General features: G+C 39.5%; 1 protein-coding gene across 1 annotated transcript in view; it reads right to left on the reverse strand.

The window, feature by feature from the left end:
- Positions 1 to 6,494: 6,494 nt before the first annotated feature.
- Positions 6,495 to 19,941, reverse strand: part of LMBRD2 (LMBR1 domain containing 2) — a 32,597-nt gene continuing 19,150 nt past the window's right edge. Inside the window, exons 15-18 of the mRNA XM_069001070.1 lie at positions 17,988 to 18,034; positions 16,746 to 16,848; positions 15,414 to 15,543; positions 6,495 to 12,953 (exon numbers count right to left, since the gene is read on the reverse strand). Of these exons, the coding sequence (XP_068857171.1) occupies positions 12,893 to 12,953; positions 15,414 to 15,543; positions 16,746 to 16,848; positions 17,988 to 18,034 (341 nt within the window). The 3' untranslated portion in view covers positions 6,495 to 12,892. The remainder of the gene's footprint in view (positions 12,954 to 15,413; positions 15,544 to 16,745; positions 16,849 to 17,987; positions 18,035 to 19,941) is intronic.

Here is a 19,941-nt window from a genome sequence, read left to right on the forward strand (position 1 = left end):
AGAACATGCCCTATCTGTGACATATTTTTTCTTGCACGCCAGCAAGAAACCTTCTGTCTGACCTCTAGTCTAAGAAGTGCTGGGAACAACAAAATCTATGTTAAATTCCCCAAAGGCACACAAGGCTTTCTGTTATAAACCAGGTGTTCTTGTCTAGCAGCAGGTTGAGTGGGAGTGCCACCAGGAGCAGGAGAGCATTGCTCCCAGGCCATCATTCATGACCCCACCTCTACAGCGCAGTAGAAACCTGTGTGGCTTGTGTGAGAAGGGACCAAGGAGCATGGGACAGTGGCACAGATATGTAGGGACATGCTGGAGAGGGCATCAGACAGGGAAATGCAGAGGAGCAGGCACACCCCATGCTGCAGAAATGGTAGCAGAATTCTCCAAATGTTTCTAACTCCATTTGCGAAGTTACAACATGTTACAGACCCTGCTGTGGTTCAATCCTTTTCACTTGTCAAGTCATAACTTTACTCTCTAGCAAAGTTCCTGCTGATTTTAGAAGTGTAGCATCTAACCTGTGTGGTTAGGCCTGAGGCAACAGAAATGAAGTGCCTGGTATCTGTACTGCTCCCTAGAGTTAGTCACCCAAACCACGGCCCTTCACACAAGAGAATGTTCTTGCCCCGTGCCTTGTTGTGCATTTCCATTACAGACACTGATGTTGATGGGGACTCTGCCACAGTACAAGCCACTAGCAGCTACCAGGACACAATCATTTACACAGAATCAAGTCTAGGATACTGCCACAAGTCAGCATTTAAGTGTTTGTAAATTACCTTCTCTCTCTGAAGACTTATCCTTTTTAAAAACAAATTAGTCATACTGTCTCAAATGGATTCATGCTAGTGAAAAATGTAGTGCAGCCATGTGAACAAGAAACCAGACTACAATAACTGCCATGTTTTCAATACACCATTCCTGCATTTGAGGCCAGATAATGCTAACAAGAATTTGCTAACATTATCTACCCAGAAATTGTATAATCTGGCACGTTTGTTATCTGCAGGGGAAAGTCACTATCTTCTGATGGATGAAACCTCACAAGTTTCTGTGCAAACAGTCATACCACCCGGATGCCACCAAAGATGGCTGTTTCAGTGATGCCAAGAAGAAAAAAAATCAAAACACCCACCCAAAACCAAAAAAACAGCTCACAAAAAGTAATAAAACATTTCTTAGAATAGAATATTACAAGACAAATGTTAATTCTAATTATACTACCATTGTAAATATTATGCAAGCTCTAGGAGTGGCACATTTGGTCCACCACCAGTTGTCTCTGCCAAGGACAGAGGCTGCAGTGCTATGCTGCAGTCTGTGACATGCAGCTTCCTGGGCTGTAAGAGGCTCCTCTGAGCAAGAACCTACAGTGTTTGAATCCAGCTTTTCCTCTGACACAGCTCCCTGCCTGCACTGCCTGATGTGGCACAACCCTGTCCTGTTACCACCAATGTGGCATTCAGCACTGAGAAAGAAGATGGAAGCAGAATCCTGGGACTGCTTTGGCTGCTTTCAGCAATGCTTCGGCACAAATGTCAAGTAAATACTCCTAACTGCACTGTCATCCCAGTCCCTCATTGCCTGTAAGGAAAAGACCTCATCTAAAACAAAACAGAGGGCCCTGGACCTTTGGAAAATTTGGAGCTCCAAGCTCTTGTCATTTGTCATTACATGGCACAAAGCAATGCTTGTTTCTTAGTTAGAAGAACTAAATGTCCCTAACTTAGTTAGGGACAAAGGGGGTTAATCGGGAGGATTAACTTGTCCCCAGGCAGTGGGTCTTTCTGAGAGGTTTGGTGCCTGACATCTACCTCTTCTCCAACTGACATTGTCACAAATGTGATTCAAATCAGAACAAACTGTAAACCCCTTGCCTCCTTTTATCCCAGAGTGGTGAAAAAGCATGTACTATTATTATTGTTACTTATTCCTTGTTTGTGAAGAAACAAATTTTAACCTCTGATGAATCCACAGGAAAAAGAAATGAAGGCTGAGTTAAAAGCAGTATGCTAAAATGTCTCCCACTTGAAAATACTGCAACTATCATGGAAGTCAAAATGGGAGTAGTCAAGTCCCTGGCAAGGTACTAAGTACTGTCATGGCCAGGACTGCACTGCTGTATATAAAAAAGGGTTTGCCAGCAGCACTGACAGGTTTGTGGAGGCAGGTACACTGTTTTTGTCATTTCTGTGTACAGTTCTTAAGCAGGTTGGGTTATCTGCAAAGCCATCTCCATTCCTCACAGTCCCAGACAGAGGCTTTTTAAATAACTGGCTTCAAATAATGAAGTAAGGTGTCAAAACTCGTTAAGTGGAAGTTCTCTCTCCCTTCTCCATTCACCTCCAAGCCTTTACCACATTATTCCTACTCAAAGCTAATGCTGCCAGATAAAACAGATTTTAGATTAACACATTCAGGGAGTTCAGTCCTGCAGTCAAGCCCAGGTATTTCCCTGGTGGACCTTGTACTTTGAATAAAATACAAAACATTTCTAGGTATGAAATCCAGGTGCCTGCTACCCAAACTGAGGCATGTGGGAAGAAAAGGAAGCACAAAAAGCAACACATTTCTTCCTTGGGTAGTGTGACATTTTCTCTCAAGGTTTTGGATGTTTGCTTGGGACATCCCTGATCATCAGTGTGAGAAATCTCCTGTATGTGGAATGGATAATGCATTAGTCCCCTGCCTTATTGTGTAACTCAGAAGTCAGGGAGCACACTGGAGCAACCCTAGGGTGGTACGAGGATTCTTTTGCAAAGTTTACAAAGCACTTAATTCATTGACTCTCTAGCCTAGGGGCTTTCCTAGAAAAGTTTCCTGGAAAGGGACAATGTGTTAAGGGTTCCTGACATATGAATTGTGAAATGTCACAGCTCAGATCCAAACCAGAGCAAACACTGAACTCCTGCCCATGCTAAGAGCTCAGCCCTTCACTGTTGCCACACTGAACAGCTTGGATCCCTCTGAAGGATCAACAAGCTATGGGCTCCAATGGATAGAATCTATAGCTAATGTAATGACTGGTTTCATATTTATTCTTTATTCAAATATTCTAATGAGCTCAGTCAAGCCCATTAACAGTTCCCAGGGAAATAACCACATAAGACATAGGTTATTGCTGCTGACAAAGGCCTTCATTGCAATGAGAGTAGAATCAAGCTTGTTAATTCTTATAGCTCATTAGTAATTATGGCTCCTGGCAATTCCTAAGGCTTATTAGTGTTATTGTTCCCAGTAAATTGTGACTGAATATCTGATTATATTTCAGAAGCATTTCAACAGGAAAAAAGTTCATCCAATTTTCTGGAAGTGTTTTTAAGGTTTTTATTTATTTCTAGATCTTAATTTGTTCCAAATCACTCAGAACCGACAAAAGGGGTACACTCACCATAATTCATGCTGTCATTCCCTCTAGCAGACGGCTCCACCTCTGTGGGTACCTGGGACAGACACTGCCCAGCCACTTGCTCCCCTGAGTCTGCAGATCCCAATCCTGCTGTTCTGCAGTGGCTTGGCTGCTGCTTTACAGCCCATCAGTGCTCAAGCCTTTAACCACAGTCTCTGCAATGTTTATTGCTCAGAGAAAACAAGTTTCTTGTGATTTGGGAAGCCCTTCTAAGCATTAGTTCAGGCCCGACTCCCACTGCCTATGTCTTCCCAATCCAGCACCGAACTGTCTGAGAAGCAAAAAGAGAAGATAAGTATTTTATTTTGGTGGTCTGAATTGCACAGCGATTGGCCACACTCCCAACCACTTCCTCAGTTTCCCTATGTTAGGATACTCCTAACTTCAAGCCATGAACTGTGCTTGGGTTTGATATCAGAAGTGAGAGGCAAAAGCTACAAGGTGGTAGCACGGTACTGAGCCCAACACTAGCTTTTGTCACTTCTCTGCAGCTAAACCTGCATTTTCTTAGGCCTCAGGGGCCAGCCATCAGCATGTTGCTATCAGATTTCCTACAGAAAATGCATAATGAAGCTGGGAGCAGCAAAAGGTGATAAACTCACGCCAGGAGGCAGCAGAGCTCACACCTCCCTTCCCACCACTGCTCAAATACTCTCCCATGCTTTGCTTTGCCTCTCAGCCCACTTCCTTTGTCCTGTCTTTCTGCCCTAGGTTAGCTTTGCCTCATTTCTTCCCACACGCTGTGACACACAGGCTGTCTCTGGAGGGGGTGGTGCTGTGCCACACTGGCTGCCACGGGCCTCTTGCCATAGACCTGGTAGTTATTTGTGAAACCTGGGTTAGAAAGCTGTTGCTTGCTCACTGAAACATGTTGGGAGTCGTATACCACTTTTGCATTTTCTTCATGATTCCCATAGATTTAAAACCAGCAAAATCTTCCAAAATAAAAAGCATGTTTTTTATAGGAGTGCAAATGCTTGTGGAAGGAGCAGCCTCTGGGGGAAAAGAGGAATGGAGAATACACAAGAAAAATTCCCACCAGTATCTGGCCCTTATAAAGTTTACTTAGAATAGATGACCTTTCCTAAACTTTGGAAATTATTCTTTCGACAGTGAATTGTTTAACTATCAGCATTCACTTGGATTTCAAAGGCTTAGCAGGTTTCCACAGCTATGCTTAGGCACTGCCTCAGTTACAGCACAACATCCTGCTTTAATGTTGACTGAGCAACTCCACTTTTAACCAGATGTTTCTGTGGGAGGAACCCGAGAGCTTCTCTTGTGTTTGCACACAGCCCACATTCATAAATCACTCCAATACCTGACCTCTGTTCATGAGCTGAATCTCCCTCTGCAGTCCAGGTCATGGTGACCGAGCAGGGAAGAGAAATTGTCTTCTCTCCCAGCTGGACCTTGACCAACTTTGTCTTTCTGACAAAGCTCTCAAAAAATCCTGAAGGCAATGGCATGTAATGAACCAGTGCAGAACAAGGCGTGAAAGACAGGACATTTATGGAGCGAAAGGATAAAGATCTTTCTCACCGCATGCAGAACAGAGACCAGGATGAACAAGCACCACGGCACTGTGCAGGTGGAGCTGCAGAGGGAAGGATAGGGTTAATTGACAAGCCTGGTAATTCTCAATCGGGCAGATGGTACTTCAGAAGATGTACAATCCACTGAACAGTCAATGTAGTTTCATTAGCAACAGCTAACAACTAAACACCAGAATTTATATTGCTCTCTGAGCAAATAAACGTCTGACAACAAAATATGATAACTGAAAGCTAGTATTTAATAAGGACAATCCCCATCATCTGAACTGCATAGATGGTGGATTGGTAGATTCAAGAGTAGTCACTTATCACACTAAGTCTGGAGGAAAAGTGTGGCTGGTTAATCTGGAGAATGATTCACTTCACTATTCAAGCCACCTCTGGGACAAAAAATATAAACATACATAGATCACTCACAGAATCACAGAACAGTTTGGGTTGGAAGAGACCTGTAAAGGTCATCTAGTTCCAACCTCACTGCAATGAACATCAACATCTTCAGCTAGATCAAGGTGCTCAGAGCACCCTCCAGCCTGATCTTGAAAGTTACAAGGGATGGGGCATCCACGACCTCTCTGGGCAACTGGTGCCAGTGTCTCACTATTCTCATTGTAAAATTCTTCCTTGTATCTTGCCTCAATCCACCCTCTTTCAGTTTAAAACCATTATCCCTTGTGGGCCCCTTCTTTGTTGCAAACCCCCCCGATGTTCTGAAAGGCTGCAGTGAGATCTCCCTGGAGCCTCTTCCTCTCTAGGCTGAACAAACCCAACACAGCCTCTCCTCACAGAGGTGGTGCTCCAGCCTCCTGATCATCTATGTGTCTCTCCTCTGGAGTTGCTCCAACAGATCCATGGCCTTGTGCTGGGGACCACAGAGCTGGATGCAGCACTGGTGGGTCTCACCAGAGCAGAGCAGTAGGGCAGAATCACCTCCTTCAACTTACTCTGTAGCTATATAGAGCCACTAAAATAGTAAAATAGTTAAATAAAAAATAAATTCTTTCTCTTCTTTTACCTTTTTTTTTGTTTATTGTAGGGAAAATAAAAGCAGTAAGTATGCAAGCATTAGAAGAAGAGATGGAGTCAACTCCTTTGCTGTGCCCATCTCCTCACAGCTGCAGTGGATCAGTCTCTTGCCTTTATTCTCACTAGTGGCCTGGATCAACTAGAAGGAATTATGTCCCAGTTTGAGTTCTTACAGAAAAGAGGGAGAGATGTAGGGACCCTACCTTTCATCCCACCTTATGCCCCACAGAAATACCCAGCACCTGGTCAGTCCCAGGAGCACACAGGGTCCTCACAGGCTTCCCTGACAACATGGGGTATGCAATATTCTTCTATTTCCCTTTTAAATCTGCCTTCAAGAAGATTCAAAATGATAACTAAAACAAGGTTGGTTTTCTAGTGGTCTTCTGAAGTATAAACATAACTTACCTGGAAAAAAAGAAGTATGTCATATTTCTCTAAAAGACCACTTTCAAAAACAGCACAGAGAAGTATGAATATCTAAAATACACCAGGGAAAATGTATTGCAGAAATGATTTATTTCATGCCAACTTAAGTATTTGACTATATATATTGTAACACACATTTCAAAAATATTATCCAGTACAACAGTAATCCAGAACACTACAGAGAAAAATGTATAACTCAGTGAATTTCAAAACAAGGTACTTATGCATACAGACTTGTATCATAAGGCAAAAGAAGATAGTCTATCCATAAGCAGCACTCCTACAGCCTATCTTAATACACACTGGAGAATGAAGGTCTATTACTAAATCTATACTTAAAAATGAATTCCCTTACCTTCCAGATACCTCTACAGAAACACCATATTTTTCTATAGAAAATAATTTATTTCTACAGTGACAGCTAAGCTATCACTCCGCAACTACTATAGTTCACAGGAGTATGTCAAATATAACATTATCCTGAGGAAATAACTGAAGCTGCATATTATTATTGCCTGTCAATTACAATTAAAACACACACATGCACACAAAAGCATGCTGAAGACTACATTCCAATGCATTCTAAGAGAAACAAAGAATAAACCTAACTGGCTTACCAATATGACCCAAACAGAGGGTACCAAATATAATGCAGTAAAATCAACAAGACAATTAATGTATTTAAAAGGGATCTAGTTCAATGTGCTTTTTTTTTGCCTTTTTTTTTTTTCCCTAGGAATGCTGAATTTCTGTTAAAATAATCAAATGGTGTAGGAGTGTCTCAGCTTCAGATTAGACTACTTAATTAGAGGCACAGCTAGTATTAGGTAACTGCAGTGAAGCAGTACATATTCCTGCAGAGCCCATTAGGGAAAAGGAATGTAAAAGTTTCAGAAAGTTTACGAGATTCACAACTAAGCTGCTCTGAAAAAAGTACCAATTTTTTGAATTTCAAAGAAAAATTAAAAAGCTAGGACACAATATATCCCCTTAGTAATGCTTTTGTTAATAATTAAGATGCACCTATTTATTTGTCTGTAATGAACCAGTCAGATTTCTTTAAGAAGCCTCATAAAAAGTTTTCCTTCATAAAGTGATCTCTATTTGGTATTATGAATGTCCCTCAGAATTCAAGTAATTAAAGCAATAATGAAAACTGAAACAGTGTAGTATTTTTCACATAGTATTTACAGTATTCCAAGACAAATTTAATAAAATACAAATTACCATAATTATTGAAAATCATAGTAATTTTTTAATACTTCCTATGTAAAAATCATTGTTCATGTTATATTTTAAAATAGCACAAATAAATATTGAGAAGACAGCAGCTTTCCACCATTCCTATTAATACTGTTAATGACTACTTTACAAGCGCTTGATTGAAAAATAAAGGCAGATTTTCTACCATGATTCCTCCAGTAGTGTAATTTATAGAAGAATAAAGTTTATTTTTTTCTTAACATGTTACTGTAGTTAAGTAAGAAGCTATGTCATTGTTTGCCCAAAGTGTCACTGTGAGCGCAGATTAGAAGTTATTAATTCTTTACTTTCCCTCATAAAAAGAGTCCCTCACTTCACAGCTGAGAGATGCACCCCTCTTTAGCAGAGTAGGGGACTTATTTCCCAATATACATATCAAAATATGTATTAAAGAAAAGGAGAACTACAACTCCAGTAGGAGTAGTAAGTCTGACTTCAGCTTTTTGCTATCCATACTTTCTATGAACTCCAGCACTCCAGATCAGGCATTGTTTTCACGCTGCTTTTTGAAGTTCATTGAGACTTGCACGCATTCTTTTCACTCATTTAAATCTTTGAGAGGAAGACATTCAAACATCTGTACTTAAATTGGGTGGGATTTTTGGTGTTTTGGGGGGCTGTCTTGGTGTTCACTGATGGAGAGAAAACTGCAGAAATGATGGCAAAATGTATATACTAGCTGCTCAGTAATTCAGGAAGTGAAATAACAAATATATAATTGACATTCTTTAGCTGCAAATAAATATGACTCTGTATGTACAGTGACATAAAAATACATTAACACTCAGTTCCCAGAAGCACAGTTTGCAAGGGAATTGTATTTAAAGTCACCTAATATGGACCATCAAATGTGATGCAGGAACACCATTAACCTACAGTACAGTCACTGCTTATACATATCACAGCTAGTTTTAATTTCATTTAGCTGCAGTGCTGATGGGACTGGAGCTATAGCAGCAAATAACCCATCAAGAGTTGCCACAATCTGGCTGGGAAGCACCATGGAATCCCAGAAGGGTTTGGGTTGGAAGGGACTTGTAAAGTCCAGCCCTTCTGCAATCAGCCAGCACATCTTCAACTAGATCTGGATGCTCAGAGCCCCATCGAACCTGGATGTGTGAACTGAAACTTTGAATGTTTCCAGGGATGGGGCATCCACACCTCTCTGCAGTGGGGTAAGTCTTTACGGACATAGCCCCTAGACAAGTTCTGCATTATGTGTACTAGCAGTAACCAAACTTTTGAAACTAGCTCAAGTGAATGGCCAATGTTGTGCAGGCACATCCCTTATTTCTACAATCTTCTTTTATAGTTGTATGCCCTATTTCTTCATTGAAAGTCTTCCAGATTTAGTCATATGAACCGACACTGAGTTCTCAAAACACACTTTAAATTAATTAGGCAACAAATTGCATGTAATGGATAACTGCTGGTCAGCAATGCACACTATGGATGAAACCTGACTTCACTTAACAACTCCTTGGTTAACCAAACAGCATCCAGGTAGGAGGTGACACCTGGTATTGCCAAGCACAATACAGAGAACTCTAGAGCTTTTCAGAGCTCAAAAAAGAGCTGGTTACTCCCTTACTCCACTGCAACATCAAAAATGTCAGTGGATTCCTACTTCAATGAGCTCAAAATGTCTGTGTTAGAATCTGAAATCCCAGCACCACTAATTTATACAGTCAACTATTGAAATTACTGCATTCCAATGAAAACTGCACCAGGGACTAGTTACCTGCTGTGTATAAAATCCTGACCATGCTCCCCCCTGAAAATTCTGTTTGCAGCCATCTCAAAAAAAGGGAAAAGCCAGGCCCCAAGAAGGCTCAATCCAACTGTCTGGTCACCAGGGAATCGGTAAGGTTACTTCACAGACGTTCAGAAAAACAGACATTCCTTCTATAGCTTTTCTCCTGGCACTGAATTAGATCCCTTTGCAGTGACACCTCAAGAGTTAAAGAAAGAATTTGACTTTTATTTCCATCAAAGATTTTTATAAATAAACTGCTGAGCAATTAAATGAGATACAAATTTTTAAAACAGAAATATAGAGCCTAAGAACATTCATGTGGATGGGTGCCCAAGGACATATATAACCCCTTTCATGTAAGGCTGAATTCATGATAGCACTGTTAAGTAGCTCAAAAATAAATTAAATAGGTGCTAACATAGAATTGCTAAAGAAATATCCGAATAAAGAGACTCATTTTTTCAAGTTCCTGTCCCTGATTAAGTTTCCAGCCTAAGACTTGGAAAAAGCTTTTACAAATACAAAATACTCAAACTAAAAAAGTGGCCTCATATGAGTAATCTGGAAATTGCATGAGCTTGAATGCCTGTGGGCATGGCTGACATTCAGTGTATTCACCTAAGAACAAAACTGACAATTATTGTATGTCTGCCAATTTATTAACATAATTATTTCTATACAAATAGAGATTCTTTTTCTTCTTCATAGTAACAATTCAGTTTTAAAACAGGCATATCAATGTATTACAAATACCACTACGGTTAGAACACATGTACTAAAATCACAGGAGGTAGAGTTAGATCCCCATTAACAATTACTTGAGAAAACACAGACTATTTAAAAAAATTAGTAAAATATGTCATTCATGAAAACTTACTTTTCAGAATAACTCATTCCTAGCTGCTTTAAGGGATGTGTGTTTTTTAAGCATGATAAAGAATGTATGATAGAAACACATCCTCTTTAAGTTTTCAACATAACTTTGCAATAAGCCCGTAAGAAAGCTCCCAAGTGGTAAAGACTTCAGACAAACTGGAAAAAAGCAACATTTTAAATTATTCAAATTACCAAAGTTATCATGAATTTGACCACATCTTTTACCTTATGATTACATTTGAAAATTCATTCAACTAACTGTGGTTTAAAAATATGCCTACACTAATGAAATTAATGTGAAGCTTTTTTACACTGTTAATAATTGGCATTTTTGAATGGCAAAGTATTATTCTTTCTGCAACAACTTACTGCAAAATACAGGCACCTTAAAAACGGATACATAATACAACCAGGGTATTTAGGATATTAAAAATGTTTACCATTACCAAGTCATGCTGTGTATTTCTCTTCTTTTAAAGAAATACTCTACAGTTTGAAGCCGTGCCTGAGGTGCGTGCAAATTATCAAGTTTCAGTATTTAACTCCATTTTCATAGTCTATTTCTTTTACGGTTACAAAAACACTAGTGTGCCAAGATTTTGAAATATTACATCTGTAAAGATCTTAAGCAGATGTTGTATCTCCAATAATGTATTCTTGCTATTGCACATATGGTCATATGACAAGTGACACTTGGGTCCATACTCAATTTCAACTATTTACACATGCTAAAATCATGTATCTCCATATAATGTTGGAAAAGAAAAAATACAGGCTTTCTAGACCAAAACGCATCACTCCAAAATTTATGCCAAAAAATTTCACAGAATCGTAGAATACCAGGATGGAAAGAACCTCAAGGATTATCTGTTGACAGCAAGCTGTGTGGTGTTGTCGATACTGGAGGGAAGGGATGCCATCCAGAGGGACCTGGACAGGCTTGAGAGGGGGGTCTGTGCAAAGCAACTTCAAGGTCTTATACCTGGGTCATTGCAATCCCACGCACAGCTTACAGGTTGGGCAGAGAATGAATTTGGGCAGCCCTGCCCAAAAGGACTTGGGAGTGCTGTGGATGAGAGGCTGGACATGCCCCGGCCATGGCACTCACAGCCCAGAGAGCCAAACGTGTCCTGGGCTGCATCCAGAGCCCCGTGGGCAGCAGGGGAGGGAGGGGATTCTGCCCCTCTGCTCCGCTCTGCTGAGACCCACCTGGAGCACTGCATCCAGCTCTGGGGTCCTCAGCACAGCAGGGACAGGGACCTGCTGGAGCCAGTACAGAGGAGGCCACCAAGTTGACGAGAGGACTGGAGCACCTCCCTCAATGAAGACAGGCTGAGGAAGCTGGTGCTGTTCAGCCTGGTGAAGAGAAAGTTGTGTGGAGACCTCATAGGAACCTTCCAGTGTCTGAAAGTGCCCACAGGGAAGCTGGAGTGGGACTCTTCATCAGGAGCTGTAGTGATAGGACAAGGGGAAACTGGTGCAAATTGGAAGAGGACAGATTTAGATTAGGTATCTTAAGAAATTCTTTACTGTGAGGGTGGTGAAGCACTGGCACAAGTTGCCACACAGCACTTGTGGATGCCCCATCTCTGGGAGTGTTCAAGGCCAGGCTGGATAGAGGGCTGAGCAATGTGGTCTAGAAGGTGTCCCTACCCATGGCAGAGGGGGATGGGATTAGATGACCTTTAAGGTTCCTTCCAACCCAAACCGTTCTGTGACTATGATTTTATGGTCCAACCTTTCTCAGCAAAAACATAGTGTAGACAAGATGACCAGCACCTTGTCCAGCCAAAATTTAAAGGTGTCCAATGTGTTGGGGAATCCACCACTTCTCTGGAGAGATTATTCCCGTGGTTGATTGCTCTAATTGTGCAAAAATATCCAATTGTGTCCAATTGGAATCTCACCAGGAGTAACTTGTGCCCATGTCTTTTCCATGTAACTCCTTGTAAAAAAGGAAGTTGCCATCTCCTTCATAGCCACCCTCTAAATACTGGAACTCACATTTTCTGATTTTATGAAGAAAGCCTGCCATTCAGGCTTTCTCCTTATATGGGGTCTGATTCAAATACCACTGAAGGCAAAAGAAGCCTTAGTCTTCTTCAGCAGATTTTGGATTATGCATAAAGTTAAAATAAAAAAATTATAGAAAGTATTATAGTAATTGATATAACTGCACTTTGGATGTACCAATATGCTCTCACAGCATCAGTTAAAATACAAAAAAAAAAAAAAAAATTTCCAAAAAAATCTCTTCCCCAAACTTAGTCTGTTACAGTTCAAGTTGAGCCCTAGGTATATTTATGAGTTTACCATCTATTAACTTTAAACAGTTTTCTCCTTTTGGTCATGACACAAAAGCCCACACTGATGCACAACAGTATCTACAATAGCAGAAGCATATTTCTATCACAAGTGGTGAAGTTATCATACACGTGCATTTCCAAAAGAGTTGTTCCTTCATATGTTTTTTAAAGAGTCTTTGACGGTTCAGTGATATATCACAAATACAGTATTTTCCAAGCAATGAGTAGGAGCTAGATTTCCACTGAATTTCCTTTAGCTTTGATGAGCTTAGACATCATCAAATATTTTGCTTCGAGACATTGACAGGTATCTTCCACCAGGCTGGTACCTGTAGAATCAATTTTAGATATGAAAAAGTGTCACAGGAGATAGAAAAATAAAGACCCATGAAATCATCTAACTCTCATTGCAATCTTTCTCCTTAACTCCAGTGACTTACAGGTTTTGATGTTCTACTGAATTAGTTGCCATGAGAATTTGAAAGACCATCAAATTAAACCTCATATGACCAAGAGAAACAGTGATATGAATACTGGGAATCCTAAAGACCTATGTTTCCTAATACAAAAAAAAGAACTTGGATATTTTGGCTGAGCAGGACTTTTTTCTTAGAAATCCCAACCACACCAACAACTAAAACAAATGAACAAAACCCCAAAAAACAATAAACCCAAACAAACAATTGCATCGAAAAAGTAGTTTGGGTGCTTAACAGTACATATCATTGGGTATTCTTAGAAGAAATACAGTATCAAAGATAATGAAAACAAATGCCTGCATGCTTAGTGTGAAAAGATAAACTTCACAAACTGTTAGTCAAATATATTTTAGAAACACTTCAAAAGCACAAATAGGGTCCAACACAAGCACAGTGTAGCTCCTCACTGGAGCATTTACTAAAATCTGAATAAACACAAAGCCAGAACCTGGTGTGCTGACTGTCCTTACTGTCCTATAATGTTCTATCTATTGCAGGAACTCTAGTTTTGAAAACCAATGTTACATAAGCTACTTTTAAACTACTTGAAATTCCGTAAGTAATTACTCTTGATTTATTACCTCCAAGAAATGAAATGAAGGTTACTAGGGGAAGCTCAACTATGCTTTGTGGCTCCTGGTTTTCTTTTTAAAGAAGAAGTTTAGGATGTTCCACTTTGCAAAGTATGTATATATGCCTGAAGACTTCAGACACTGTGCTTGAAAACTATTTGCTCCAGAATAATTACAAATGCATATTCTTATTTTTAGTAGAAAATCCCTTTCATACTGCACAGAAGCCAACTGCTGACAGAAATTCTAGGCTAGTTCCTCTTTAAACAATTGTGTTTAAAAACACCCAGCTTTTCAGATGTGGTGACATGAGACTAAACCAGTTGCCTGAATCAACCTGTGAAACCTGGCAGTGCCATTTAACAGCATTCATTTCATGTTTCTGAGCTGGCATTTGTTTATTGACATTATATTTAGAAGTCTTCTGAAACATTGACTTTTTGTGAGTCTTTTTGATTGGATAAACTAGTTGTAGCTGAAAAATAATGGATAGTATTTTATATGTGAATTTTAAATTATTTAAGTGGTTCAACACAATAACCACCTAAAAAAAAAAGCACCCATACAATGTATTGCTTGTTTCTTAAATATGAGCAGAGCTTAGCAGTTACGTAAGGTATTCTGTGACTGAGGAAATTTGGTGTTGGAGTCACAACCACAGAATCACAAAATCCTCTATTACAGACAGAGCTACACAGTGCTGTCTGGTACTCTCTGCTCAGGAAGTTCATATTTTAATTTACTTTAGTAGTTCCAAGATCTAATATCCAGCTGTATTCCTGCAACAAATGCTGTAACACTCAGTTTTCTTTCCTGCAGCCTTTTCATAATTAATTTTATACTGGGAAATCAAGTGAGCTTTCTGAAGTTGAGCTTTGTAGGAAATTACTGAAAACCTTACACTGTACATCTGTTTGTTGAGGCATGCACCTAGACTAGGTAGCTCAGTGTGCAGCTGCAGGTTTTGCCCTGGATGGCCGGAAATTGGAGCCCCAGGCAAGGTGCCACAAACAACTAACAAAGGGCACAGGGACCTGTGGTCCAGCCAGGGGACTGGACACTTGGAGACTCTGCAGGAGCCAAGGGCTCAGCTGGAAGAGCCTGGATTATGGTGCACATAGACTGTGAGGGTGTAAAAGCATAAGGATTCAAATTCGAGTTGTTATGCCGCCACTGCACCATCATTAAATTAAGGGAACCTGATATCTGGGACTCTGCTATGGGAAACCCGAGACTGAGATGGAAAGGACAACTTTTCTGACTGTGAGAGTGGGGTGAGTAGGGAGTGAAAGGGGTCCCCTTGGGTCACTGAAGCTACCTGTGGTGAAGGGGCTTTAGTCCCACTGCGACTAAAGCCCACAGGGAAGCTGGAGTGGGGTGGCACGAGTGTGACTACCAGACTGCCCCCTGAATGGTCACACTGGGATGTTTCCTTAACGTGCAGGTGGTTCACCAGTTTTATACGCAGCATTTTTCAGATTATGCCATATATGAAGTTATATCCAGCTCCGATTTACTCTTGACATTTCTAAAAAGCCTGAAACACCTTCAGGTTTTAATTGGTTTTAAAAGAATTCCCTTATCATAGGGGAAAAGGAAGAAAGGAAAAGAGTTAGATTAAATTATAAACTTCATTTAAAAACCTCTTACTTTGAAACTATCTGATACAGCTGTCATAGGTCAGAAAACAGAAGACATTAGAAACTTTTAACTGGAAATTACAGAGAATATTCCTCACCTTCCTGAGTCCGATTCAAGGGGGTCGTCATTAACAGAGTCTGCATTAAAATCCAAAGGTTCTGCATCCTGGAGGAGTTCTATTCTATCTCTTTCAGTCCTACCATTTGAACGGGTATACTTAGATAGTGCTGAGTAAGTAAAAGGAAGGAAAGACACTTATTTGCTTTGTGAACAGCCTGGCATGTATGGAGACATCAATTTTAAAAAAATGTAAGAATAACAAAGCAACCTCATCCAAAGCAAAAGTGAGATAATTTAGAGGAGATTTAGTATTAAACCAAACTTGCTCAAATTTGTAGTATTTTGATTTTGTATCTCAACAGAAATGCAACTACAACTTTCGCCCCTCAAATAGATTGAAATCTACCTTGCAAAGAATCAGAAGAAAATGAAAAACTACAGGCAAGCACTACTTTCAAATCAAACAATCACCCATTCATCCTCCCAGCTTCATGCTTCAATTAAGCTGTCTGGACGGGTTTTTTGTTTGCTTTTGTTTGTTTTTTTTAAAAAAAAAATCAATCTCATGAATTAATGAAAGAGTTGTTTTGCAGTTCACTCTGTGACTTTCATTAGGTCAGTACCTATGGCTTGCTTTAGTGTTGGAATGCTACATAATCACATGATGAACATTAAAATGCAATTTCAGTTAGTCTACCACTAAAAATCTGGGTTTGCAACTTTGTACAGAGGAGGGGGGAAATCTACCAGTGTTTTCTTAAAAGCATATTCAAAGCTTCCCTCCTCCTCCCCTTCTTCCTCCTTTTTCTTCAGTTTCATTTTACTTGTTAGCTTACAAGAGCACAAAAAATACAGGAAAAAAAATTAACACAGACAAACTTTTTGGAAGTTTAAAGTATCCACAAAAAAAGCATTTTGCTAACAGACATTACTAATAAAGTATATACACTTATATGGTTTTACATTTGTTGGTCAACTGATTGCTTCATTATTCCAGTCTGAGATAGTTCATTTGCAAGCAGAAGACGTAAATTTTAAGATTTACAACACCCAACTTCAAGATGTAGCATGAAGTTTCTTTGTTGACAACTGCTACTCTAATGGCAAACATTATATATGCTGTAAGACCAAGCACTTGGTCTGAAGAGTAGCCAGAACCTCTGATTCCAACTAGTTGGAGATGGAAAGAAACACAGAACTCTTCCCAGTGCCTTAAGTGGCAAGGAGGCCCTGAGCCACAGAAGTGAATGTTATCAACACATCATCTAAGACAAAAAGGAAAATATTTGAAACTACTCTCATAGCCAGTGGTGTGCAGACAAGATACTGAAAAACAAAACGAACTTCCCCTCCAGCCCACAGAGCTTACGTCTATTGGCACTGGTCTCTGAGAAGCTGGATTCTTTCTGGTCTGTGTGGACAGCTCTGCTTCTGGTAGAATCTTCTCTATTTCCATACCGCTCCTTCCATTCCTGGAAAAAAGACCATGAAGGAAAAAGTAAGTTGTGAGGAAAAAGCAACACAACAATTGTTCAGTGTCTTGATACAGAAAGAATTTTTGTTTTGTTTTAAACTCAAAACATGTTCCTTCACTGAACTGGTTACCATAACTGTTCTTTAGAACAAGACTTCCAGAAAACAAATTTCATCTCAAATCTGCACTCAGGAGTTCACTCCACTGCTCTAAGTTACGGTGGGAACCGCTGCTTTTATTGATTACTACTTCCATCTAGTGGCAAAATGGAAAAATAACGAGAGGCACATAGCACAGAGAAATTCATAGCTTTGTGTCAAGTCATTTCAGTGTGTATTAAATGTATCATACACTTGCTATTTTGCATCCCAACAAGTTCAAGTTTTAAAATTATGAGATGGAAGGAAAGGATCAGAAGAAAGGTCTATACAGTACTGGCTGCCATCTAGGATTAAATTACACCTGAGCTTGAAAAGTCAAGAGGTTTTAGTCCTAGTAATCTTGCATGCATCCTTTCTCTCATCTATGTCTTTTATTGTGACTTCCTATACTAGATTTTGTTATAAACTAAAGAAAAATGAAAACTTCAAAAATCTTTCAATACAGTATGCACAGAAAACATGATTTGAATCAAACATTCTGTTTGTTATTCAGCAGAAACTATTAATTCTGCCAAAAATGTAATTCCTTCTTCTGGAAAAAAATAAAATAGAACCTGTGCCAATGACTTTCCAATGAGCACACAAAACAAGTCAAATGAGGAGTCCATATTTCAGTACAGCAACCCTGCAACTGCAGTTATTTCAAGCAGAGCAGTAGCAGTATAAGAGACTGGTAATATGCCATTTCAGATTATTCTGCGTCCTAGAAATCAGGAACCTTTTTAATGCTTGTTATACCTATTGTCATATACCACAGCACACTGAGTTACTAAACTGTCCAAGTAGTATCACTAAAATTGTCCTCTTACCATCTACAATTACCCTCAGCCAAGACTATTCAACAAGATTAAACTGATTCCATCAATTATTTGGGACTAATTCCTTTGTGAAATAGATCATTCTGAATTAAATAGCTATGGTAAATCCTATCAGATACTGCAGTATAATATTACAATTAGCTAAACAAATGTCATACCCTTCTTCTGTTTTCACCTTCTTCCTGCCTCTGTCGTTTTCTTTTCTCTAAAAATAAAAAACAAAACTGTCTGAGCACCATACGAGGAAGATCATTAGCAATTTTTTTAAACAAACAATAAAAATCCAAAGTTAACTAGCAAAAAGTCTTATTGAAATACTTGACTCTTACAATTAAACAAAAACAAAACAAAAACCATCACAATTATTGTCATGATGGTATCCTGGGTCATAGTGTAACATATGGAGACCAGCTGGCAAAGCAAAAATAAACCAAAAAAACAAACCCTTAGAAATAACTGGAAAAGTTATGACATTAAGAAAAAACTTCAGCATTTTTCAATCAAGACCTTGATGAAGTTCTGTGAGGCCCAGCCTATGACCCAAATACTTTGTGTTCATATCTGTTATAAAGTTGGAAGTATAACATCACAGTATCAATGTCATCATAACCTCTTGTATAAGGGAATGAGAGACTTCAATCTTTCTCCAAAAAATGGAAATACTACTACTCTAAGTAAACACAGCTTTTGTTTTTCATCAACTATGGGAATAAAAGTATTCCATAATATAACACTGTATCCAGAAATTTTAATTTCTAAACATTTATTCAAAAATCACAAAAGCTTTTAGCAACTTCTAAGAAACACTTTAAATAAAAATTAATGTAAAATAAGAAGCTTTCCAAGCCAGCAGATAATTCCAGTTCTGCACAAAAACATGCTTTCTCTAATAAAACACAGCTAGCTGACATAGCAAAAAAGACAAAAGGAAATGACTGAATTTGGGCAGCTCAATCAATACACTTAAAAAAGAAGATTAGTTTGTTGATGATAAAGACAATTTAAATGTTAACCATCCTTTATGACAGATTACACAAGCACCTGCTTAGGTATTATTTGATCAGTAACACACTGTAAAATATTTAGAAGTATCTAAAATTCAGGTACTAAAACTGGTACTTCATTTAAGATGTCAAATGAAGTCCATCAGTAGACTTTACATAGCGACCACAATGCTGTAAGTTTATTGCAGTTTGTGCTGTGACCTTCCTCAGTATAGCTTTCAAAATAGTGACGGACAGTATGGTTTTTTTTCCTGCAATATTTCAGACAAATTTAATCCAGAAATATATCATATGATGAGGAAAAGGCTGAGGTACTTAATGCCTTCTTTGCCTCAGTCTTTAAGACTAAGACGAGTTGTTGTCTGGGTACCAGTTTCCCTGAGCTGGAAGGCAGGGATGGGGAACAGAATAAAGCCCCCAAAATCAAAGGGGAAATGGTCAGTGACCTGCTACACTGCTTGGACACACACAGGTCTGTGGGGCCAGATGGGACCAACCCAAAAGCACGGAGGGAGCTGGTGGAAATGCTCACAAAACGACCTCCCTTTAAATTTTCAGCTGGGTCACAACAACCCCATGCAATGCTAAAGGCTCGGGGCAGAGCAGTTGGAAGGCCTGTTGGAAAAGGACCTGGGAATGCTGGTTGACAGCGGCTGAGCCACTGTGTGCTCAGGTGGCCAAGAAGGTCAGTGGCACCTGGCCTGTACTAGTAACAGTTTGGCCAGCAGGACCAGGGCAGTGACTGTGATTTTAGTTTTCGCCTTTTTTTCTTTACATATTCTCTGTATTGTTTACACATTTATTTGTAACTTTTTGTATTAGTAGCTAGTTTTTCCAGTAATCTTCTGTGGCTTTTCCCTAGGCAGAAAGACAAAACAAATTCCAGAGCTCCAAGCCCTGGGGGGTACAAGGCCCTCATTCCATCTTGGCTCTTCCTGGCTACCAAGGTCAAGAACAACTCTTTGAGATGTATTTCACAGACAAAGTACAACTAGTGTGGAGGAAGGATTTGGAGCACAAGTCTGATAAAAAACAGCTGAAGGAGCGGGGGGTGTTTAGCCTGGAGAAGAGGAGGCTCAGGGGAGACCTTATCACTCTACATCTCCCT

This window comes from Aphelocoma coerulescens (genome assembly GCF_041296385.1).
Source record: "Aphelocoma coerulescens isolate FSJ_1873_10779 chromosome Z unlocalized genomic scaffold, UR_Acoe_1.0 ChrZ, whole genome shotgun sequence".
Classification (NCBI taxonomy): Eukaryota; Metazoa; Chordata; class Aves; order Passeriformes; family Corvidae; genus Aphelocoma; species Aphelocoma coerulescens.